This window comes from Perissodus microlepis, chromosome 19, assembly GCF_051167445.1.
Source record: "Perissodus microlepis isolate ML-2025 ecotype Zambia chromosome 19, ASM5116744v1, whole genome shotgun sequence".
NCBI classification, from domain to species: domain Eukaryota; kingdom Metazoa; phylum Chordata; class Actinopteri; order Cichliformes; family Cichlidae; genus Perissodus; species Perissodus microlepis.
In genome coordinates this window covers 16289720-16314338 of record NC_140479.1, presented here as the reverse complement: position 1 = coordinate 16314338, position 24619 = coordinate 16289720, and the positions used below count along the sequence as shown (strand labels likewise).

At 40.4% G+C, this 24619-nt stretch overlaps 3 protein-coding genes across 5 annotated transcripts in view; 2 read left to right on the top strand and 1 right to left on the bottom strand.

The window, feature by feature from the left end:
• Positions 1-443, bottom strand: part of nenf (neudesin neurotrophic factor) — a 3433-nt gene extending 2990 nt beyond the window's left edge. Inside the window, exons 1-2 of the mRNA XM_084915439.1 lie at positions 224-443; positions 24-84 (exon numbers count right to left, since the gene is read on the bottom strand). Coding sequence (XP_084771565.1) covers positions 24-84; positions 224-364 — 202 coding nt within the window. The 5' untranslated portion in view covers positions 365-443. The remainder of the gene's footprint in view (positions 1-23; positions 85-223) is intronic.
• Positions 444-836: 393 nt separating this feature from the next.
• pacc1 (proton activated chloride channel 1) lies at positions 837-7273 on the top strand. 2 transcript variants are annotated; one of them, XM_084915438.1, is made up of 8 exons: positions 837-1104; positions 3553-3682; positions 3818-4030; positions 5505-5659; positions 5794-5936; positions 6036-6177; positions 6271-6378; positions 6470-7273. In XM_084915438.1, the coding sequence occupies exons 1-8, from the start codon at positions 1069-1071 to the stop codon at positions 6629-6631; spliced, it is 1089 nt and encodes a 362-aa protein (XP_084771564.1). In that variant the 5' UTR covers positions 837-1068; the 3' UTR covers positions 6632-7273. The 2 variants fall into 2 exon arrangements, with proteins under 2 accessions (XP_084771564.1, XP_084771563.1); XM_084915437.1 differs by having other exon boundaries at positions 3553-3685.
• A 599-nt stretch (positions 7274-7872) lies between these two features.
• Positions 7873-24534, top strand: znf106a (zinc finger protein 106a). Of its 2 annotated transcripts, none has more exons than XM_084914264.1 (22): positions 7873-7965; positions 10591-10673; positions 11002-11063; positions 12530-12724; positions 13719-15599; positions 15684-16143; positions 16244-16313; positions 16417-16571; positions 16916-16976; positions 17180-17491; positions 17885-18674; positions 18889-18929; positions 19448-19593; positions 19695-19829; positions 19921-20037; positions 20355-20546; positions 20739-20801; positions 20897-21016; positions 21134-21205; positions 21478-21549; positions 21664-21810; positions 23040-24534. In XM_084914264.1, exons 2-22 carry the CDS (start codon positions 10620-10622, stop codon positions 23094-23096), a joined length of 5202 nt encoding a protein of 1733 aa, XP_084770390.1. In that variant the 5' UTR covers positions 7873-7965; positions 10591-10619; the 3' UTR covers positions 23097-24534. The 2 variants fall into 2 exon arrangements, with proteins under 2 accessions (XP_084770390.1, XP_084770391.1); XM_084914265.1 differs by having other exon boundaries at positions 10535-10673.
• The last annotated feature ends 85 nt before the right edge of the window (positions 24535-24619 follow it).

The following is a 24619-nucleotide window of genomic DNA, read 5'->3' as shown; positions in this document are numbered from 1 at the left end:
GATAATGTTTTTTCTACATTTACCTTTTCCCTTGGTGACATCAAACACAACCCCTTTTACTGCCATATAAATAGGCTGGCCCTCCTATAATAGGAAAAGAAAGAGCGATGATAAATATAGATGACTCTTAACAAAAAATAATAATAAAAGATGCACGCACAAGCAGACATGCGAGTTCATTTTCAGCAGCACATGCCGGGATTTTATTTCTCCAACAGTTTACCTCGCTGCCGTCGTATCTCTGCAGCTCCTCCTCGGTGAATAAACGGACAGGTTTTGGAGCAGTTTTGTGTTTTACTTTAGCATCTTCCGCTAAAGCCACGGCGAGGATGATAAATAAGACACAAAATCGCACTGTTGCCATGGCAAGGTCGTTGTTTAAACAAGAAGTTCAGGCGGAAACTTCTTCATCCACTTCCCTTTCAATGCCCAGGTACTCTCTGGTCGTGATGCATTTGAAAGCCTCGGAAATTTCACTGACATTATTTTAAACCAGTTCTCGCTGATATTTGTTTATATTCTGGACTATACGCGATGAAGAAGTGATTTTTGTGCATTTATTTGTCATTTGTATAGATTTTATTTAGACATAAATTTAAAAAATGTCATAAATATCTTATGAAAAACATAACACCATAGTCAAGTTCATTTGAGTAAAAAATAAACTTGTAGGAATGGGGTGGCATTTCAGTAAAAATGCGGTTTCTTGTCGCAGTAGTATGGTTTTTATTTTTTGATAAATGAGTTTTCTCATAAGTACCTGAACGCAGCATTAGGAATCAACCTAAGGTAATGAGCTAGGACACAAGGAAGCCACAACAAGGAAACAAGATCGCATTGAATCGCGGCCCATGGGTCCCCTGTTATTATCGTGGGTTGGGCCTTTATCTACTTCTCCAAAACCCCCAGGGGTGGGTGCTGGTGTCTTTTTTTTTAAACTGTGAGACTTGAGCTCGGTGGAATGAGGTGTTTTTAAACATGTCAGGTTTATTAGGAGCAATCTGCTGAGTTGGCACAAAAAGCTTGAAGAGCTGCTTTAGGTGAAGTCACTGGAAGTTCCGCAGAGGAATGCTCAGAAAAGGAAGGTCCCTCTCATACCAGGAGGTAAGTTACAAGTTCCTTCGTGTTTGTGTTTCACTCTGAAATCTTTCATGTTTGTCTCAGTAATCACAGGACCGCTACAGACTGTAAGCTTCTTTTTTTATTGTCTCTGAGGACAGCAGTAAAGTCTTTTTCTCTCGCTGTGTCCATGCTCTTGTCGGGCATATTTGGCATCATGTGACTGAGCAGCCGCTTCCTGACTTCATGTTTCCTTTGGGTTTTAGCTATAGTTGCAGTATTCATTTAGATTATTCGCTAGTTCTTATTTTAAGCTTTAAAATAGCTGCAGAAATGGCGTAAAACCTTTTAAAACCACTGGTCGGTATGGCCATTTTAAAGCCTCGCTTGCATTTGGAGCCAGCGCTGCCTTGGTCATTAAGTTTGTGGTGCTGTCAGGTGTTTTCATTGTTTAGGCTCTCCTCACTGAAAGATGGTTTGGACATAATGTAAAACCGACAGTGTGATACTTTTTTTAAATGTGTATTTTTGTTGTTGTAAGTACATTACCTTTAACTTATAACCACTGACCTTAAATATCAACAGCAGATAAGTTAAACTGTTTTGTCATTGGAGTATTTGATTGCAGGTCAGTGAAATGAAAGAAACAGTAATCATTGTTGTTGTGACTAAATGTCAGGTTTGTAGAAGGCAAAAGTAGTGAAATGTTACTGTTTTCTATATTTTGTAATTTCTTTTGAGACAGGGGGTCTTAAAAGAAGGGGTTAAAGTGGGATTTAACAGATTTAACAGATGAGGGAATCCTAAAATTATTTATTTATTATTATTTAATTATTTATTACAAGATGTGAAAATTTGTACTGTGAGCTCGAGCAGATTTGTTGTGTGTGTGTGTGTGTGTGTGTGTGTGTGTGTGTGTGTGTGTGTGTGTGTGTGTGTGTGTGACCATGATCGGCTGACCTGTGTCCCTGCTTCTCTAAGGTTCACTGCTCTTTGTGGACTTAACTGAACTAAGTCCTAAAACTAGACTTGAAAACAACATTTTAGTTAACAAAAATGAAAAACTAAACCAAATTAAGTAAAAAAGTAGAGGGAAAAATATTAAGCTTTAGTATCTGTTAGTTTGATAAAGTTTCAATAATAACTCGCCCGATGAGACATTGATGGACATCGACCAGCTGCGTCCAAAAATTTTGAGTCACTGCTTTCCCAAAGTTTTGGGTTTTTATTGAAATATCTGAGCTCATTTTCCTAAATCCTGCCTCTGACCCGTGCCCTCCATAGAGTAATAATTAAAAAGATTAACTAATAGAACTAACTTTTAGAACTAATGCTGAAACTACTAAAAACTAAAATAAAATTAAACATCTTCCAAAAATAAAAACTAAACTCACACAAGAAAATGTGCTGAGGAAACTAAAAACTAGTAAGTTTAAAAAAAAATAATAAAAAAAAGTCAAAATGGAAAAATAAAAACCAATTTGAAAATACGATACTATAATAACTCTGATATATACAGATCTGCTGTTTGATATAACCTGATATTGAGCATGAAAACTGCAACCTGTCAGCAAAAACAAACTGATGTTATATATGATATGAAAACATGTAACTATAACAGATGTTTACATACTACTAAAATATGACAAGTTAACATGTGGAAGATGAATACATTGCAACTAAAAGGTGTGGCGTTACTGAGAAGGGAACAATATACCAAAAACAATAGTGTGTGTATATATATATATATATATATATATATATATATATATATATATATATATATATATATATATATATATATATATATATATAACTTACTGTCTTTCAGGTATTCACCCAATAAAGAAACACGAACTCAATAGGTTGAATGCCTTCCAGGCACCGCTGCAGTCTGCATCTGTCCTGTTTAGTGGCTGCTCCATACCACAGGACAGACTCAATGACTGCAGTTTAGAACTGGATCAGCATCTCCTGTGGAAGATTATACTTCCCCAGAAGGGGCCGAGTGAATTCTGAGGTGTTCAGAGACATTCAGTCTGCTTAAATCCAGCTAAATGCAGCCAACTGTTTCACAACACAGACGGACAATGACCTAAAACATGCATCCAAAACAAACCTTTATTTTGTTTATTAAACCAAAGAAGTGGACAAGTGGATTATTCTTGTTGAGGACTAAACTTCAGACAGAAAGGCCCACATACAAACAGCAACCGAAAGTTGCTCCAGTAAAGGCCTCAAAGCATTAAAAAGGAGGAAACCCAGCAATCTGATGTTGTCCATGAGTTCAAAACTTCAAGCCATCATTGCCAGCAAAGGGTTTTGTATTAGGTTTGATTCATCATTAACTGAAGATCTCAGAGTGCTATTCCACTCCACTTAAACTGGATACAAATGTGACCCCACCTTAGTAACTGTTAGGATTTTAAGTATAGTTTTACTATACTTGTAACCAGAAATATGTGTTTAAATGTTCTTTTTTTAACCCCACAGTTCAATGACGAGGATGAGGATGATGACGGGGGGGGAGATGAAGATGAAGGCAACGCACCGTCTCCAGTCTTTTTTGATGATGCCACTGAAGACCCGGAGCATGAGAAGCCTGATAGCAGCATCTCACAAAGTAGTAGGAGACGTGTTTCTGCACCACATGCTGGACACTCATTACACTGATATATTTTTTATTGGTCCACGCTTTTGTGGCATTTAATTGGATTTGTCCACTCAGATTCCTGCCTTTACCCCTTTGTCCCTACAGCACAGTATGACGTTAGGGGGACCAATCCACCTATGAGATTCAGTAAAACCTGTCTGAAGAATTTCTTCACGGTGGTGCTCATCTTCATCTACCTGCTGCTGACTGCGGTGGCAGCATTCCTGGCCTACCAGACGATCTCTGACTTCTTGGAGAAACTAAACAACCCCGTTATGTCCGTCATTTACAAAGAGGTTGACTCATTTTCATCTCCTGGTTAGTATGAATGATACACTTTTTGGGGCATATTTTAGGACTATGACTGGGTTAGTGGGTGTTAAGTGTGCTGTTATGTCCAAAACATAGAACAACAGGTAACTCATTTCATCCAGAAAATACAGATTGCACTACACAGCAGCACTTCTCATTTTTTTTTATAAGCATTTAAATCTGCCTTTATCAGCATTTAGCAGAAAGGAGGAACACATGCTCTTCATGCAGTCGTGGCACTAGATGGAATATAGTATCCATGTATACAAGGGGATATAGCTGATTAACCATGCCATTAAGATATGGGACAGAGATTTTGAAGCTAGGTTATAATAAGTGAGCAGCTGCATGTCTTCATGAAGAGAAAGAGCACTACAGATGGGATGTTTGCTTTGAGAGTGTCGATGGAGAAATATAGAGAAGGTCAGAAGGCGTTTCAGTGTGTCTGTGGATCTAGAGAAAGCATTTGATAATGGAGAGGAGTGTCAAAGGTGATTTGCAATAGAAGGATAGCAGCACTAGAGAAAGGAAAGGTTTACAAGATAGTAGTGAGACCTGCTATAATGTATGATTTTGAGATAGGAGGCAGAGCTGGAGTTGTCAGAGTTGAGAGGTTAAAATTTTCAATGGGAGTGATCAGTGTGGACAAGATTAGAGATGAGTCCATCAGAGAACCAGCTCAGGTTGAGCAGGATGGTGGATATAGCTGCCAGGCAGGAGCAGAAGAGAAAGACCACAGAGGAGGCTCATGGATGTAGTGAAAAGGACATGCAGAGGGTTTGTGTGACAGAGGAGGATGCTGGGGATAGGGTGAGATGGAGCCAGATGATCCACCCTGGCAAAGATTTTAGAAATGAATACTTCTTTGCTCCTTTTCATTATCACACCTGGCCTGTTTTCTATCGCGATAAACCCCAAATTATTGTTGTTGACAAAATACTCAGTAATTGAATAACACTGTGACAGAAGGCAGGCGCTAGTTATGTGTGAATAATTTGTATTGCCTGCTGTGTGGCCACCAGAGGGTGTATTAAAGCTGAAAACTTTTCTAAAATTGCAGCTTATCAAATGTGACTTGGTCAGTTGTTGCAGACATGCAATGCAAGGTGCATTTTCTTTTTTGTGTTGTATTTTTGCTTTAGAAGATAATGTGGTTTATTCTTTAAACAATACACGCTCTCTGTATTTTTTTTTTCCAGCTAGTCCCTTAAGCCTTAAATCTCCATCTGAAAAGACATCCATGAAAATAGTCAGCAACAGCTGAACAAATCCTGTTCTCTGTGGATGAGAGACACATGGAAGAATTTTGAAATGCATTAAGTGTCCTCGTCTGCGTCACCAAAATAAAACGTGTTTGGAGGCACCCGTTGCAAAATTTTACATTTTTACCTCCACATAGAACAAACAAGTAAATGGCAGTGAGTCCATAAACACTGCTGTTGAAGAACATTGATGCAGACTGTTTACTGTTTTTGAGCAGGCATAGCTCTGTACCCCGGCAAAGCCCAGCTGCTCAGCTGTAAACATCACTACCATGACTACATCCCACCTTTAGTGGACCCCGGCAAGCCTCAAGAAGTAGACTGTAACATAAAAGAAGTGACCTACTTTGGGCCATTCGCGAACGAAACAGAGGTCAGAATTAACTTTTTTTTATTTGGCTGTTTCTCAGACACGACCCACAAGTCTGAGCAATCCAAAAGATGTGCAGCTATAACATAACTGCAAAATTGTCTCCACTGGATTTACATACTATTATACTGTTACAGAAAAAAGCGCTGGTGGTCCGCGGGCCATCTGACGTCCGTAACAAAGAACTGATCTTCATGCAGTTCAGTCGCAATGAAACAGAGGAGGACTTCAGTGCCATCAATTACATGCTTTTTGCCAAGTTTAGTGACTTGACTGACAGGTAATCACTGTTTAATAAGACACTCGAAGCTTGATGTTTTGCAAAGTGCTAACAGTGATTTGTGTGATAGCAGCATATGTGCCTGTTTTCTGCCTGTAGTGCAAATAAATCCGAGTTTATGAGGGACTGTGAGAGGAATTACTCCATGTGGACCTTCTCTGGAGGCTTCAGAACCTGGGTCAAAATGTCATTATTGACAACATCTGGGGTAAAAAATGAAGCCGTCGAGTTTCGACAAGAGGTATTTATGTCCCAACAGTTTACATGTAGTTCCATGCACGATGACATTTGAATTGAAAGTTTTTAATTTGATTATTTATGGTGAATGGTCTAGTCTTCTGTGGTGAAATTCAACGATAAAAGGCCTGAAGGGGCACAAACCGATCAGCTCTACTTTGCCGTGTTTGAGTGGCGAGATCCTTTTATGCAGGAAATCCGACTGGTATGATCTCACAGAAGTTTTCTCCTTATTTGAATTGTGTGCTTGCACGAATTGCTCATTGTTCGACAAAACTTTGCTTCTTTCCAAACAGATAGTGACTGCGAATGCCTGGAGCTCTATAGCCATCCTCTGTGGGGTCTTCATGGCTCTCTTCAAAGCTGCCAATTTTGCCAAACTCACTATTAAGTGGACTATCAAGATGCGCAAGAGGCATCTGAGGAATAAAGCACGGGAACTGAACCATGTAACCTGAAACACTTTGCAGACAAGACACAATCTTACAATATCCAAACTCTAAGATCTGACGGAGCTGAGCTTTATTCTCACACAGCTGCTTTTTCCAGGTCACTACAGGCACTGTTTTTGTAATCAGTGGTGAGAAATATTAGCACTAGGGCATGCTTATGAATTACATTTGTAGATGTTACTTCTTCTCTTTTAACATGTAAGCTGGCAGTAATAACTGATTATTACTAGATTATTGCTATTGCTAGATTCATTTTCTTTAAGAGCCAATATTTAGTTACTGCATTTCAAAAGATGTACTTCACAAACATCTTCTAAAACGTTCAATAAACACTGCGTTTGACACGCACACTCAAGAAAATGTTGCTGAAAGCCAAGACACTTTTAAAACTTCTTAAAAGTTGTTTTTAAGTGTAAAACTGAGAAAATGTGAACTTTTGTGTTATATCTTGGACTGGTTCAGTTCTGAAAGTGATAATACTATTTTAAAGACTCTAAAGGGATTTCTGAGAACTGTTTTTAATTTGTAGTTTGTTTCTGTAGCATATATGTTCCAGCACTGCTGTTTTTCATTTAGATTCAACGTTATGCATCGATATGTTGAAATCTTGCTGTTTAAATGTATGTGTTAATTATGTGTAAAATGCAATCTTTTACTGATTTTTCAAAATAAATATGTTTTTACTCTTGTATTTTACTGCCAAATTTAATTTTACACGGTATCAATGGGTAGACTGTCCAGACTTTATATCTTTCCCAGACAAACTGATACTTGATTTTATCTATATGTTTGGATTTACCTTGAATAGGGGACCACAAATTTGTTAAGTAGAAGAAAATAGATGGATGGAAAACAGATGCTTCAAGTTACTGCTGATATATGTGCTTCTACAGTGGGGTGGACTTAGTTTTACACACACTTTATTTTCATTAACTTTTTGTTAAATAAACAGTACCACAGTGTACTGTATCATGTGCAGTTGTTCATCTGGGATTTAATACTAAGACCTGGGAAGGACTAAATACTAAATGACAGTGAATCAGAAAGTTGTTTAAAAATTATGGAGCTGGAATGGGCATAAAGCACTGGCAATTTAAAAAAATTTGAATTTTTATTTATTTATTTGTAAAGTGCCATTACAGTTAATTTTTTCTATTAGACATTTTTGTTTTTTGCACGGTCTCTGTGTGGCGTCCTGGTTTCCTAAATCCGAAATGGTCCTGAACGCATCTTGGGTTGGTGCTCCGTTTGGGGGCGCGGCGAGGAGGCGGATGTTGTTATTAGCTTCAGCGATGGATGAGAAAATGCAGTAGTCCTACACACATCTGGATGTTGTGAAGGTAGCAATCAGTCACATCTAAGTGTCTACAGTGTGTAAAACCATTCCGTTGTAGTCGGGCTCCCTCATCACCTTTTAATTGCTAATAAGTTAAGGACATTACTGGCGTGTTCATGTGGCAGCTATCATGCTGTTGCTAGCTCGCTAACTTACTAGCTTAGCTTTCAATAACAGTTCAAGTAAATTCTGCTGAATAATAATAATCATAATTCGTAATAACATTTTTTTATTACTTTGGTAGTGGGATGGTCAGCTCGTATTTAAGCTAGTTTTTGAGTCACGTTATTTTGCTTTTTTGCATACTTACCAGCTAACTGTACAACTAGAAACAGCTAGGCTAACAACAATCAAGGACCCAGGACTTTATTTAACCATGAGCTAGTTTAAAACAGCAATAAAGCTGTGGTTTGACATTTACTATGAAGTTTTATTACCTTAGTGTGTTTGATAACATCATAATAAAATGTCATGCGACTGGTGGTAAACTTTTGCACAAAGTTAGCATGCTAACTAAAATTTCCAAGTACTTTGGTCATATGTCCATTTGAATTTTAAGTATTTATTTTGGCACAGCTTTGATGATAAAGTACCTTGTTGTGATGAGCTTGGGGAAACGTCAGTAGAAGATGTTCTCTGTGGTTTCTAAATTAGATGAGATCCTAACTGTGGCATGTAAACAAACTGACTTGACATGGAACTTCTCTAACTGCCCCCTGCCTGTTTTCAAGCATTTTAGCACAGCTGCCTGATCTGCTAACATAACTGTGCAGAAGTTTACTGGATATCTAACATTGTCCTCCTGGCTGCTCTTTAGAAAATTATCAGCTCACTCATGCGTTTTATAAATGTGTTAAAAGATAGCCCTTCAAAGGTATTTTAAGGCACTTCTAAAACAAGAGTATCCATTCTTACTGTCACTATTTTACTTACTTACTGTAACTATTTCACCTGATCACTTCTTCTGTATGGTAAAAGTTGGAAAGTTGTGTTAATGGAAATTGTGCTGTAAAAGCGAAGAAAATGAGATCGCATAATGCTTCCTGATCATCAAACAAATTATAATATTATACAAAGATAACTCAAGTAAATACAAAATGTGATTTTTTAAATGATGGTTTCATTTATTAAGGGGAAAAAGCTGTCCAAACCCAGCTGGTTTAGTGTGAAAAAATAACCCACTCCGAATCATGAACTAACTATGATTAATCACATTTTTCAGAAAGCTGAGTTTAGTTTCATAAACCTGTTGAATCAAGAGATAATTTAAACAGAATTTCTCTGATAAAGTGGAGTAGGCTTAAAAAAAATCTCAAAAAGGAATATATGATACCATGATCTAAAGAAACAATGTCAAATTCACTGACATCTGACTGGAAAGGATTAAAAAAGCCATTTCTCTGCAATTGGGGCTCCAGTGAACCACTGTGAGAACCATTATAAATCTGGAATAGTGGTGAACCTTCACAGGGGCAGTTGGCTTTCCAAAATTATTCCAAGAACTCATCGACCACCATCCAGGAGGTGACAAAAGAACCAAGAACAACATTTAAAGAACTGCAGGCCTCACTCGCCTCAGTTAAGGTGTGGGATCATGATTTAACAATAAGATAGAAACTGGTCAAAATGGCTTACATGGAAGAGATCCACCGCTGATCTAAAACACCACAAAGGCTCATCTTACATTTGCTTATGGAAAATCATCCTGATGATCCCTAAGACTTTTGGGAAAATACTCTGTGGACTGATAAAATACATCTAATGTAAAACTACCGTAATACTTCATAAACTGAACATCATGGGAGCAAGCCAGCATGGTGGTGTTAGTGTGATGGTCTGGGGCTGCTTTGCTGCTTAAGGACCTGAACATGTAAGTGTGAAAAATTTGCAAAAATAAAAAATAGAAAGTCAGGAAGTGGGCCAAATGCTTTTTAATTGAATTGTACCGTGTGAGTGTGAGACAAGGTTTGCCCTACTGTTTCTGTCTTTATCCACTCGTCACTCAAATATTCACCTTGTCATTGTTTGTCGAAAGGCTTGATTGCCAGTTTTTCCAGTTTCCAGGGTGGTAGTTTGTTTTTCCATACTAGTATTTTGTCGTTGTATTTAAACATTAATAGAGCTACTGCAAATTTTCTCTCTTTTTCTGAATATTTTTTGGATCCCCAAATTCATAAACCAGCAGTATTTTGGGGATAAAGTAAAATCCTTCATGTGGTCACCTTCTTAAAAACAGGCAGTGTTGGTGTAGACCTTGATCAGCAGTTGACTTGTAGCCGGTGTTTATTCCTCCCCCTGTTTGTGAGTGTTGAACACGTCCAGACATCGCTCTGCCTTCTGGCCATAGAGCTGCTCTATCAGCAGACTGGAATTAGACTAGTGATCAGGTTGAACTTTGTTGGTATTTGGGCTGTGGTACCAAAGCATGTTGTTGAATAGTTAGGTGTGGTTGCTCAAAGAAAAAAAAAAGCTTTGAGTTCCTTTCATTTTGTTGGTTGACGTGTCACTTTTCTTCATACAGTATGGACACTGTTACAGCCCATAATTATTTGTTCTTGTGACATAAAACTCAGGTACATCCACCCAGGAAGGCGTCACATAAGTTAAACAACACTCTCTCTTTCGGCAGTAATGGGCTGAGATTCATCTGCGTTCGAAATGACGAGAGACAGAAAGTGCATCCTCTGTGAAACCGTCTATGTCTCCAAGCAGGTAACTGACCCAGAAATTTGATTTACACTATAAATATGTCGACACTTTAAAAACAAAGTAAATAATAATAAGTATTTGATCACCGTGGCATGTATCTACACTCTCAGGTGTGCAAGGTCTGATTAAAGATACTTGCAGTTAGGTTTATTATACCTATTTTTAACCACCTATGAGATTTCTTAATATTCCTCATTGTTGTGATGCTGTGATGCCTTATGAGGCTCATGCAGGGGCTTTTTACTGCCTGACTAAACTAAAACTACGTGTTTTGATGTGTTTCTTTGTACCTTGCCTTAAAAAATGTTTTATTATGAATATGTACCTGCAGGAGATGGATGAGCACACGAGAAGCATGCTCCACCACCGTGAGCTGGAGAACCTTAAAGGCCGGTGAGTTTTTCTTTCTTTATTTTGTTACATTTATTTAAAGATAAATTGAAACGTACGTAACACAAAAAGGTGTTTGATTTCATTACATGACTCGTGACTTTCATGCAATACTGAAAAGGTTCAGGTTATTGCATCCTGTTTAATGGTGGCTTCACAAAAATACTGGCTTCACAAGACTTTTGCCCAGATTATTTAGGTCATGAGGCACGTGTGCACACGGGCACGTGTACACAGTAATCGAGCAAGTGGATATAGGGGCAGCTGTCTCAACTGTACCACATATATTTAGACACAATCTCTCCGGAACAACAGGCATGACCGTTAGAAGGCAACTGGCTATCTTGTGACTCGCATGTAGATTACTAAAAGCATGTGGCTCTGTCGCTGAGATGGAAGAATCTCTAGAGGAGCTAACTCTGTTTCACTTACTGGAATTTCATGCTGTTGATGTACAAAGATAAAATCTTTTTGTGTTCATCACCTAAAGCTGAATATTAGTATTTTTTAAAGAAAAGAATGTGTGAAGATTTCTTTGAAAAGCACCTGTGTAGGAATATGATGGCAACAATAAACTTAAATTTAGCTCCAGCTCGTTCCAGTTTTTTTTGTGAGGTTAAGCTAACCCGCAGATTGCATTTTCAGCACTGTTTCTGCAGCTGACGAATAATACTTGAAAAAATATTGATTAGTTGTGTGCCAGCTGCACGAGAGGTCACAAAAAGGCAGCATGCCATGACACAGATTTGAAAAAGAAGTTGAGAAGGAGCCAGCAAAGTCACTGCCCCTATCAGAATCACAGGATGGCATACTTGGGAGAGGTTTTGAAGTGGAGGCTAGAAGCAGCTGCACACAGCTCCAGTTACACAGGCTTTGCATTGGATTGGTCGGTACAATCCACAGGCCTGTGCTAATAACACATGCTGGCCTGAGATGGGGCTGGGTCCTGGCTCGTGGAACACGGAGTGAGGTCATATACAGACATTGCCTTCTGTAGAGTCTCAGAGCGCAGCGGACACCATCATGAGGGCGCACTAGGCTGCAGACGCCGGGCTACTCTCCCCTCCACGCGTCCCAGTGCTGCACTGCTTGGCTGGACATAAGCGGGACAGCTAGATTAGCATGCTGCCTGAGTCCAGCCTTGCTGCTCCTCTTCCTGCCCTCACCCTGCCACCCATGGCCTGCTGAAGAAAGGAGAACACGATCAGGATGATAACGATTATTTTTTATGAGATAAAATTCTAAGTTAGCGACCTCCTGATCTGTAACGGATAGAGAATTTGGACAAGTAATATTTTTAAGGATTGTAGAGTATTCTCCTTTCCTGATTTTATGAAGACTTTAAAGTAACAGAAAGTAGAGCCAGAATATATATTTGCAAGCTCTGCAGGCAGGAAAACCGAACCAGACAAGTTTAGCGCAATGCCCGAAGGAACGATTGAACGTCCGCTCTCTCCTTCCCTCCCCAGGGACTGCGGACATGAGTGCAGAGTCTGTAAGGTGAAGGTGGTGAGTCTGACTGATTATGCCAGCCACATTTCCAGCCCCATGCACAAGCAGAATGTGGAGGCTGCTGACCAGAAGCCTCCTGGGCTCGACCATGAAGAAGACTACTTCGATCAGGAATTGGTGGACTTGATTGAAAAGAGAAAAGAGAAGATCAGGTAAAAGAAAAATAGCTACTCGTTTGGTTTAAACACAAAATGTTGTCTAGGATTTTAAATCAAAAGTCTCCGGGACAATCACACATGACTTTTATGAAGCTTTTATGATTTAAATAGTAGTGATACCTTACAAGCTTGTGTATGTGTGTGTATATACACCATGTATAGTCACATTTTGCTCAGTGGTGCTCAGAGGCCTCTTTTAGCCACAGCTTCACATTATGCTGCAACTGGAGTCGTATGTCAGGACTGAAGGCTATAAAAAAAGCATGACTGCACATACAGGGTTCAGACGCAAGCAGTTTGATGCTTTTATTAAAGAGTAAAACACAAAAACCTTCGCTTCAGCCCTTTTTTTCTACTTTAATTTCTAAAATTCATGTTTTTTTTTAAGCCAAAACTAAAATGTCACACTAATTGCACTATTAGACTATTTCTTCAAATGAGTCTTTTCTATGCATATTTGGTATAATCCCCCAAAATACCTTATAATAATGTGTGATTGGAGCTGCTGATCCATATGAAGATGTGAAGGAAAACGCTGTCAATTTGTCACATACCAGACATTTTCCCTCTGCTGGTAGGTGCATGTAATTGTCAGGGAGACTCTCTGAAATCACAATTTTATTAATGCATTTTTAATTTGAAGCAAATGAATTGCTCTAATAATGACTTTCAGTGTCAAACAAACTTTTGAAATTATTATGGCAAACCTGTAGGTGGGATTATTTGCTTTTGATGTAAAGTCTAATAAAAAAAAGTTTAAAAAAAACAATCGAAATTTTCCATCCAAATTCACTCTTCTTCTTTAAGCTTGACAGTGTGTATTGTATCACCCACACAGAGCGGCAATCCTCCTCACGTATTTCTAAGTTTAGTTCTTTCTCTCATTTTGTGTTAATATTATTACTTTTTGTTTCGAATGTTGCAAGTTGGATGTAGGGGCAGCTGTAAATATTTGCTTGTATTTCATTTATATTACTGTTATTTCCAGAAAAGAGAAGGAGGCTGCTGCTGCAAAGCTGGCAAAAGAGGAAGAGGATAAAAGGAGGAAGGAGGTGTTTCAGCAGAGGTTAAAGGAAGCTAAAGAGCGTTACTCCTTACAGCGTGGCTGGCAGCAGCCGGGACAGGGATTCGGTGGGTCTAGTCAACACAGGACTTGGTACAAAAGCAACCAGTATGACTCCAGAGCAGGGGAGATACAACCCTGGAACCAGAGGAAACAGGGGAAGAGCGCCACCTGGCATGCTCAGGAGCCCCCCAACTTAGAGAGGTGGGCATCTGGAGAGTTTGCTGGTAGAAGCTCGGATAGTCAGGAAGCTCGAAGTAACAAGACGTGGGGTCATTGTGCATTTCCTGGCAAAAATGAAAATCGATTTCCGTGGCTCAGCAACGGAGGCAGTAGAAATGGGCTCTATGGGCAAAACAATATTTCCCAGTACACTCAAAAGAACCGGCACATGAGCTTTTTGGAGGCTCCTCGTATGTATCCACCTCCCCCTGTCTCTTTGGCCCAGGCTGTGAATCGGTTTCAGAATACAGATAATGACCAACCAGGTCAGGCCAGTGCTGGGCTACAGAAGGGGGATGGCCAACAAGCAGAATCTGATATTAATAGCAGTAAAAGCTCTAAGACTTTGGGCAGCAATCCGAAGATTGACAAATCCTGTCGCTGGTCACCCTATCCTGTGAAGGGTTTAGAGTCTGTGCCACATAAAGATACTGGTCCAAAATCATCTGAGGAATACCCAAGAGCCCCCAAACCTCAAAACAAAGCACCGGAAGCCACTGGTTTTAACATCCAGTCACGATCTGAAAAGGAATCAAGTCTTTTGCCCTTAAGTAGACTGGAAGAAAAAGGGAGGCATAAAACAAACCCTGCAGTCAAACCTAGAGATGGGAGCAGCAGTAGCAGTAGGAGCAGCAGTTCACAGAGAGATGGCCACCAGAATTCAGCGTCTAATTGGTACAATCAGAATGCAAATAAGTCATTGCTAGATCGGAAAATGTCCTCAGCTCCTGGCATCAGCAGTGTGGCTCATCTCAGCAAGATCCCCAGTCAGGCTCAAGTGCAATCAAAACCAACTGGAATACAGAGTGAAGTCAAGGCTCCACTGACTGGGTCCTTTCAATCACGGCAACAGAAGCTCCCAGAATCGGTTAAACATGCTAAACAAATTGTGTTAGAAAAGAAGGGCTCTTTAAATACATTTGGTAATAACGTAAAAGTGGAAATGACACAGCACAGTGTCGAGGAGCTGCAAACGAATCAGATACAGAATCAGACTGGAGTGAACAAAGAGATCAGCTGCAGGCAGAATGCAGTAAAATCAGTGTTACCTGATCCAGTTGGGTCAGAAAAGCTTGCTTTGACATCTTCAGACAGCAGTCAGTTTCTCCAGTCACTGCAAGTTAGCACCTCTACTGTGGAGACCTCCAAGCTGGCAGAATCAGGCAGGGAATACGAGGAGAACAATAAGAAAGTGGAAAAGCAAAGCTGCTCAGTTGTTCCAGATGAGGCCATGCAGGTCAGTGAGGCAGGGCAGAGCTCAGAGAGTGACACCTCCAGAAGTGGTGACGCACAGACTCATGCATCAAGTCTGTCCAAACTTGACCTGCCTCCAGTTTTAAAACGTGACCTCACCAAACATATCAGCTCCAAGAGCAAAACAGTCGGCCACGAGCCCAACCTGAACATTGCCAGACGGGTGCGTAACGTGAACGAGTCGCGGAGAAGCGACACCGAAAAGGATTCAGGGCTCAAGCCAACTGTGCGGCAGCTCATCAGCTCCTCTGGGTCTCGGCGCAATGTTAACTGGGAACAGGTGTATCACGAGGTCAGGAAGAAACAAGACAAAGGAAAAGGCATGCCAAGGTGAAATTATAATCTCATCTTTTTTAAATACATTTTGATTTTGATTTGATTTCAGTTAATACAAGTTTATGTTCTGTCTTTCAGGTTTGGCATTGAGATGGTTTCATATGAGCAGGAGTACCAGAGCCAAGAGGAGGGTGACATACCGCTGCTGGAGGGTTTCCAGTGGGAGTCGTTGATGGACGTCTCTTACCAGGGCCCCTCACGAAAACGCTCCTTATCAGAGAGTAGCCTCGCTCCTGCGTCCACGCACAACCTCTTTACATCCCATATATCAAAGGAAACCTCACAGAGAGAAAGCTTCAACTCAGAGCAGCAGGGATCTACAGTTAATCCAAATCGCAAGTCTTCTCTAGGAAATCAAGACTGTCAGTCTCAGCCAGAGGTTGGACAGATGCTCGTTCATCTCGAGGCCAAAGCTCAGAACCAGACAGACAACCTAACATCAGCCCTCCAGCGGTCTGACTCAGTGCTCGGGGACAGCAGTTCAGGGACGGAGCAGTGCGATGGTCTGGGAACAGCAAAGAGGCGGAGAGCAGCCGGGGTGAGCTTAGGAAACAGTGTTCTCATTTTTATTTGTGTATTTGTTTTTTGAAAGAACAAGCAGAATATGTCATCGTGACTGCTTTCTTTCTTCTTTGTAGGACGCTCTGAGTACAGAGTCTTCATGCATAGAACATAATAGCAAAAGACAGAAGGTCAAATCGAAAAGAGGTTAGTAGGCTAAAAAAACCCAAGAATCTCTGGGGTTATAATTCATTTTCCTGTCATGGTTTAGCTGCTTGTGTTTCACATCTGTGTTTTGGGCTTGCTGCAGAACGTTCACACATTGACCAGCTGTTGGCAGTGTCTCTGCGGGAGGACGAGCTCAGTCGCTCCCTGCAGACTGTGGACACCAGCCTGATCCAGGCCCGGGCTGCGCTGGAGGCCGCCTACATGGAAGTGCAGCGTCTCATGGTGGTTAAACAGCAGGTCTGCACACAGCTGAACTCTATTATTCAAAAACTCTCTCTCTCTCTCCGCACAGTTACATGCTTTTACATGTTTAGTGTCTAATGCCAACACATTATAACAAAAACAAAAACTCACAGAGAGTTTATGTGTTGGCAAGCATTTTGTTGTCTTGCCAGCTACTTCACATTAATATATAACCACAAGTCTCACTATTTAAGCGATGGTCTTGCATTCCATGTGAATTTCATTTACTTCTAAAAGTTAGGGATTAACGTTAGGATTTATACTTTCTATGCAGTTTGTCTTTCAAGATAATATATTCCCTGCCTAACCATTGTTTTGTATGGCTTTGTCTTTCACAGATGACTGTAGAGATGAGCACATTAAGAAACAAGCGCATTGAGTTACTAAAAGGGATGCAAGGTAAAAACATGTGCAAAATACACTTGTACCAAATGTCTGTTACTACAAATTACTACACACTAGATTCAATTAAAAGCCAGTTCGTATTCTACTATAGATAAAAATAAGTTTATTATATTTGTAGCAGTAATGGAACAAATATAGTTTACAGAAGAAGCTATGATTGGTGGAATAAGCTTTTTAATCATGGATTTTTTATACAGGTACGATGGAGGAAGCACCTCAGATCAAACTGAAAGAAGAAAAGATGGATACATTTGAAACTGAGGCACACGTACCCTCCTCTGTCACACTTTCCTCTCTTGTGGAAACTGCTGTCCACAGTCCTAATCGTGCTGCAGAGTGTGGCTCTCCCCCCTCTTCCAGCCTTCCCTTGATGTCTGTAGCTATCAAGCAGGAGCCCCTGTCCCCTGTTCATATCAGCTCAGAGCCGGACCTTGCGGACGCTTTGACCAACTGTGCTCACAGCACCACCCCGGAGCTGCCGGTCACTCCTGCCAGAGCCTCCTCACCAGGTAACATTGCTTTTCCCAGACCATAAAACAGCATCCCAGATCTTACATCTCATTGATCACTGTGATCAGTGATCTCTCTCACTGATCAATGAGCTCACCTAGATGTCTAAAAGACCAACAAAAAGTAAAAAGCGTTAAAAGGTTTTTATGTCACTAAACTAAACACAATACAAAAATCAGCTTTGCAAATATTTTATAAGCATTCTGGACACAGTTTGTTTATCATGAGAAATACTACATGTGAATCTAATCTTTACAAGTTTTTACACATACTGTTTGGAAGAGTCCATCATGTGTTATTTGTATTACTTGAATAAAAGGATATTGTTACGTAGGAGATTTTACTAAATAAAGTAACCGACAATTTTGGGTTATTTGTGCTGCTTGTTGCAGATTTCGCCGTCAACTTCCAGGCTTCTCCTGAAAGACACCCTGAGCTGTACCTGTCGAACTTTAGAGAGCCTGCAGACTCCAAGGAGAAGTCTCTAACACTTATTGAGACAACGGAAAAAGCCATACAGACAGCAAGGAACAGTCTCACCTCTTTAGCTGACACAAAAAGCCCCCTTAAGCCTCTATTACCCATTAGAGACTGTGAGGTTAATGACTCTGCAGACATCCCATCCTTTAAATCCCCTTTAGCCCCCTCAATGCTTAATATCCCTGCCTCTCCATCAGAGCTGAGGACTGGAAAGCGCGTGAGGAAGCTGAAGAAGAGGAAGGCATTGAAGAAGGCTCAGGGGACAGAGCAGTTTGAAAGCAGTGACACTGAGATGGATGAAGAGGCCTCACGGCCGAGATGCCCCCGAACGCGTAGGAGACCTAGCGGAGGCTCTCAGGTCAGTACGTCCAGTCTCCGTACAGAAGACAGAGAGGGTGACATGAACATAGAGGGTGATAAGAAGCCACTCAAGATGCTGTTTCCAAGTGCCAAATTAGAGAAGGCAGAGCAGAAGTCCCCAGCAGAGCTTCCTCATGAGGCCACCGCTGATATTATGGTGAACTTGGATTCAGAGGAAAGCATGGAGGTCACTGTTGCCGGACAGCAGCCCCAAGTGAATGTTCAAGTTCAAATCCCCCCTCCAGCCCCAATCGCAGACTCCTCCAGTCCTGAGCCACGGAGCCTGGCCTGTAACGAGGTCTCCTCCACCAGTGACATGGATTTGTGTAAATCATCTGAGAGGTGAGTCGCTGTCACAATTTCAGCTCAGTGTGAACTCATATGAGCAAAACTACTTGTTTCTACAGACTTAAAGACTTAAGAAAGTGGGATTTAAAAAAAGCTAATTGCAAAATACACTTTTTTTCTAAATTATAAGATGCACAACTGGATTTCAGAAAGGTCAGATTTCATAAGAACAAACTTTTAGATTAAACTCTAACTTTTCTCTCAACAGTGACATGCCATTTGCCATCACTTTGCCCAAGAACTCATCAGGTACGTTCATCTCTGGAGAGCAGTCGCTATGATTAAAGTCGGGTCATACTTAACCAAACACAGTTTGTACTTGTATTGTTCACATTATAAGTGACAGAAATAGTTATGTAAGGAGTGAGATAGCCTTAAATACACATAAACGTACAAACAGTAGTAGTAATAGTAGTAAGTAGTAATATTTCTATGTTATGAATATCACACTCACCAAAAATAAAAATAGATTCCAGTGTGCCCAATTTACTTTTTATGGGCAAAGTATTCATAGAGGTGTTATCTGAGGACATGCATGAGTATGCAGAGATAACTAGTAGAAGACACACATACACAAATACGATGCTTTGTAAACTTTTTTTTCTGTAAAGAACCACATAATTGGATCCATCTTTTGAATTAGAAATGTTAAAATGATCTGGACTGGCCCCTTGTGAGTGGATGTACATCTGTAAGATCATTTATGTCAGTTTCCTCACTGTGTGTTTGATTTTTTAAAAATGTTCCTTCATGTTTGTATTTTCCAGATGCATCATCTGACCATGGTGAAGATGAGATGCCCACTGATGGGCTGTTTGAGGGCCACCAGGAGGCGGTGAACGCCATGCACATCCACAACGGCCTGTTGTACACGTGTTCAGGAGATCGAACCGTCAAAGCCTTTGACTTGGTGGTGAGTTGTGAATGAAATAACTGCTGCTATTTGCCAGGATGTGCCTGAATATCTATTATGGAACAACGTTGCAACTTTGCTTTTCTTAAATTTCGTCGTAGAGTCATAAATGTGTGGGTACGTTCGAGGGTCACAGCTCCAAAGTGAGCTGCCTGTTGGTCTCAGCGGCTCCAAGCCTGCATCATCGCCTTTATTCTGGTTCCAGTGACCAGATCATACGCTGCTACAGCCTCAGGGTAAATCACAGGCCTTTTGCTTAAACTGCCATATGTTAGTGTCACAGCAACATTGGATTATTGACACTCTGTATTTCGCTCTTGTCCACAGACGCGGGAACTCGAGCAGCAGTTCTCTCTGTCTGATCGAGTCCTCTGCCTCCACAGCCGCTGGAAAACTTTGTATGCTGGTTTGGCGAATGGCACAGTGGTGACCTTTAACCTTAAGGTGAAAAATTAAGCACAAGCAGGAATGTCTCTAAAATAATGGCATTGGAAGCAATTAAGAAATAATGTGGAAACGGCCAATGTGTTGAGCTAAAAATGCTGCCACAGTGCTTGTACATTCTCCTATATGTGACAGAAAATGCAGCCCCATCAGTGTTAAATCACATACCTCGAGTAGTTTGCACATATTACTGATTTTAAGTGCGCCCTTAAATGAAAAGGTTTTGCAGCTACTTGTTTCTGCAATGATAGAAAGAAGAATCATCGTCATCGTGAAGTGTGCTTCGCTCGATGTTCATTTTGCAATTGTTTGTTTAGACAAACAAGCAGATGGACGTGTTTGAGTGCCACGGGCCGCGGGCCGTGAGCTGTCTGGCATCATCGCAGGAGGGAGCCAGGAGGATCCTGCTGGTGGGCTCCTACGACAACACCATCAGTGTGAGAGACGCCAAGAACGGACTGCTGCTGCGCACTCTGGAGGGACACACCAAAACTGTGCTCTGCATGAAGGTAGATTACATCTGAGCTTCAACAGAGCAACTGCATTACTGCTGGAGTAAATTTCATGATATGTTGCATATATGCACGTTATAAACCTTGATGTTTTGTACTGTTAAAAAATATAATACACAGATTATCTATATTTGTATGCAAATTTGTGTCTTTTGTGAGTGTGTCTTCTCTTCTGCTGCTTTTTCCCAGGTGGTCAATGATCTGGTATTCAGTGGATCCAGTGATCAGTGTGTCTACGCACACAACATCCATGTAAGTCGCTGTTACAGTTTTGCGTCTTTAATTTCAGTTATTCACCATTTGAAAAAGAAGCCATGTGAAATTATTATTTTCTTACTTTGTCACAGACAGGTGAGCTTGTGCGGGTTTATAAGGGCCACAGTCATGCTGTTACAGTAGTGGCCATCCTGGGGAAAGTGATGGTGACCGCCTGCCTGGACAAACTGGTCCGTGTCTACGACCTGCAGGTTAGCATCGTCACACCATCTGTCTTTTAATAACATAAACTGCTCATGAATTTCTTTCTTTATTTAATATTGACATGCCATTGCACAAGAAAATCTGAAAGCATGCTCTCTCCACAGACTCATGACCAACTGCAGGTCTACGGAGGACACAAGGACATGGTGATGTGCATGGCTATCCACAAGAACATGGTGAGACGCGCTATTTCAAGTGTTGTTTAGACACCAGTTATGACTTAATAACTCATCTATTTGGTTCTCATACAGAATATTTTTGAAAAATAAATTGTAAAGTTTCATTGCTGATATGAGGAATTTCTAAGCTTTAATGTTGTCACACACCTCTACTGGGTCCAAAGTGATGATTGAGAGCGATTACCTTTCTACAAGACATCTTTTTTCATAAAATTGTCTGTGTTATATCTCAGAAGGCTAAATCCTAACTTTAATTTTGTGTGTTTCAGATCTACACGGGCTGCTATGATGGCAGCGTGCAGGCAGTGAAGCTGAACCTAATGCAAAACTACCGCTGCTGGGTAAGACGTGTCATGGAGCAGAGCTGAGAAATTTATGGATAAGTTGTGTTCCAGTCCCGTCTTTTCCTTCTGAGCTTCTCATTTTGTTTGGTTATTGGCGTTTTGTGTTTCCAGTGGCATGGCTGTTCACTGGTCTTTGGGTTGATTGAGCATCTGCAGCAGCACCTGATCAACGACCACACCAGTGCCAACTTTCAGACGCTCAAGTGCCGCTGGAAAAACTGTGAAGCGTTTTTCTCTGCGCGCAACACCTCCAAGCAGGTATAAACACATTTAACAGAACTCAACACCCAACATTTTCTTTCTTTTTGGACAGATGCAGTCAAAGTCATTTATTCTCCATAATGAGCCATTAATATTTTTTTTCTTATTTTTGCCCTGCTCTTCCTAATAACGTTGCTTAGTTCCTTGAGGTATGCACAGCTTTCTTAAGGCTCCACCACAGCATTTCAGTGAGGTTGAGGTCTGGACTTTGACTGGATTGTTGCAAAACTCAGAAGAGTTAATGCTCAGTCCTGCACTTTGATCTGGTCTGTCCAAAGTTAACATTGTTCAAGACGACTTGTGGTTTGTTCAGATACACATTTGAAAACCTCTCTTTTAGAGAGAATAGGCTTTTTCCTGGCAGTCCCTCCAAGCAACTGTCATGAACTTTAACCTATTACATGCTAACTAAGGTCGTAGACTCTGAAATTAAGCTCTTGGGTTTTTTCCAATCTGTAAGTATTGCACGATCTGACCTTGGGGTGTGTTTGCTCGGGCACCCACTCATTCAAAAACACCTGAATGCTTCAGACCAGCAGACACACAAAGCATCAGCTTTTATTAGAGGTGGTTTTATTTATTTATTTACAGATGATTAGTTAATTGGGTACATTTGATTAGCAGCACCTGGCTGCTGCTTACCCTCTTAATTCCTGTGGAAGCAGTAAGAGTGTACTTTGTGTTTTTTGCTTGACTGTGTGTACTGATACAATATGGATACTTACATTAAACATAGCCCAAATTTCAAATCTTCATTTCGACATATATGCAGATCATCTTTATGGCCCAAAAGCTCTAAAATGCTCATGTCAGACAGGAAAACCTCCTGTCTGCTAGTAGCAGCCAATCAGTAGACAGATAGATTTAAAATAGCTTGTTTCAGTCAGACGGTGAAACACCAAGGCCCACTATAATATAAACTTTCAACTGCAAATCCAGCAAAGCTAATTTGTGCTATTTTAATAAATATGGAGCTGAGCGACCATAAGAGGACCACAGCAACCTTTCCACTGTCACAAATAAAGTGTAAAAACAAATCATGTCCTGTTAGAATCTATAAATGATTCTAAAGAAATACATAGCAGGAACTTCATATTTAATGAGTGATGCTGTGTAAATATGCATTGTAATATAACCTCCTATTATATAAACCCTTACATATGCTTTGGTTGAGTACATACAAGTTTTAGAAGCTGATTTAGAGGCTGTGACTTTGTGTGTTGCAGGGAATGCTGATGCACATGCAGAAACATGCTGAGGAGGACACTGAAGTGGAGCCTTAAAGCTTCTGGTGGGAATGCCGTTTCTCCCTGAGACTTCTCTCCTTTCTTGTAACCTTTACCCTAATGTTACCCTCCCATATTGGGAGGCACGCTCTTGGGACCCACTTACTCTTAGCAGCGCTCTCGTCAAGCGTGGCGAGTGGCGTCTGACAAGTCCATCCTTTATGCTCGGTGTTGGAATCCAACCATAATACAGTTACAAAAAAGGAGGGTTGGTTGTGCTGTTATGTTTTTTTTTAACTTTCTACAAAACACACCTTCCCCTTTTTACGTCTGACCATTGCTTCTTCTTGTCAATGACCAAAGAAAGACAAAGAAACACGTGACTTTTGTTTATTGAAGAAACTTCAGCGTAGCCGGTATCTAAGGGAGTTGCCACGCTTTTCCGATGAAACGCCAACAAAAAGCAGTTATCGTCTTCCAGATTGGTTGGTTACAATATGGCATGGGTTAAGAGATGTTTTTATCGTTGTTGTGCAGTTGTTGCGTGTCACGTTGAGCAACCTGTAGTGTGTTTTTTTTTTTTTAAATTAAAGTTACCACTTATGACAATGAGCAATTTAAAGTTTTTGGAAATTCGTGGTGTTGTCTTTGAGGCTGCGTTTAACAGTGTGATTATTTGTTTTGAGGGAATTTAATTGAAGATTGATTTATTTAATGTTTGGTTTTTATTTTCTAAAAATAAAAAAACTCAAGTTCTTACAATCTCGTTGGGTCGTTTAGGATTACATTTATTTATTTGTTGTTGCTCAGTCAGGTGATTAGTGCGTTAATAGGGACTGTGTTGAAGGATTTGTCTTTTGAGAATTGACATTTGCTGTGAAAACAGAACCAAGATGTGAAGTATGTGTGCTAATCTGTGTGGATTATTTCCTCGTTGTTGTCGGCAGAGTGTTTAACCCTGTCCGGCGAACCTTGTTTTCCAAGCGTGAGTGTGAGGTGCTGTTTTTATGTCACATTCTTGTGGATTTATTTTGTATTTGGAGAATCAAGCAGAAGGCACTGGAGCTGTATTTGTTTTCCACAGTTGTCTAATAAAGTGTGGAGACAGCGGATGTTTAGAGGAGGTGTTCGATGGAAGATTTCGAAGAGAAGATTTTGGATTCATCTCCCATGCCATACCTCAACCTCTTGAAAACAGGTGACTAAATCTTCTGTTAAAAGCCCAGCTGTTGTTCTCTTTGGCAGACTTGGTTTGAAGGTTGCAGCTCTCCGGGTTGCGTTATCTTTCTTTCTTTTTCTTCTTTTTTTTGAGGATTTGCCCTTAGCCGAGTTAACCTGACGTTCTCGCTCGTTATTTATGATCGAGAAAAGCGTGCGCGTCACCTCTTACCTGGCATTCCTGAGTTTCTTCAAGTTTTTCTGTTGTTATCAAAGTTATGAGATGTTTTTTAAGAAAGAGAAAGTTAATAAAAATGTTTGCAACATCAGAAAAAATGCTGTATTTTTATGGTGTTTTCTTCTTATTTCACTCAGTGTTTACTGAAATTTGCATATTTGTCACAGTTTCACAACTTAATTAC

What these genes read in the sequence shown, in the direction of transcription:
- znf106a (XM_084914264.1), top strand. Translation starts at nt 10,620, where the DNA reads ATGACGAGAGACAGAAAGTGCATCCTCTGTGAAACCGTCTATGTCTCC. An exon ending in AAAGGAAAAGGCATGCCAAG is followed by an intron (nt 15,600 to 15,683) that starts GTGAAATTATAA and finishes TCTGTCTTTCAG; the next exon opens with GTTTGGCATTGAGATGGTTT. An exon ending in TGGTGACCTTTAACCTTAAG is followed by an intron (nt 20,038 to 20,354) that starts GTGAAAAATTAA and finishes TTGTTTGTTTAG; the next exon opens with ACAAACAAGCAGATGGACGT.
- pacc1 (XM_084915437.1), top strand. Translation starts at nt 1,069, where the DNA reads ATGCTCAGAAAAGGAAGGTCCCTCTCATACCAGGAG. An exon ending in TGACTCATTTTCATCTCCTG is followed by an intron (nt 4,031 to 5,504) that starts GTTAGTATGAAT and finishes GTTTTTGAGCAG; the next exon opens with GCATAGCTCTGTACCCCGGC. An exon ending in TTTAGTGACTTGACTGACAG is followed by an intron (nt 5,937 to 6,035) that starts GTAATCACTGTT and finishes TTCTGCCTGTAG; the next exon opens with TGCAAATAAATCCGAGTTTA.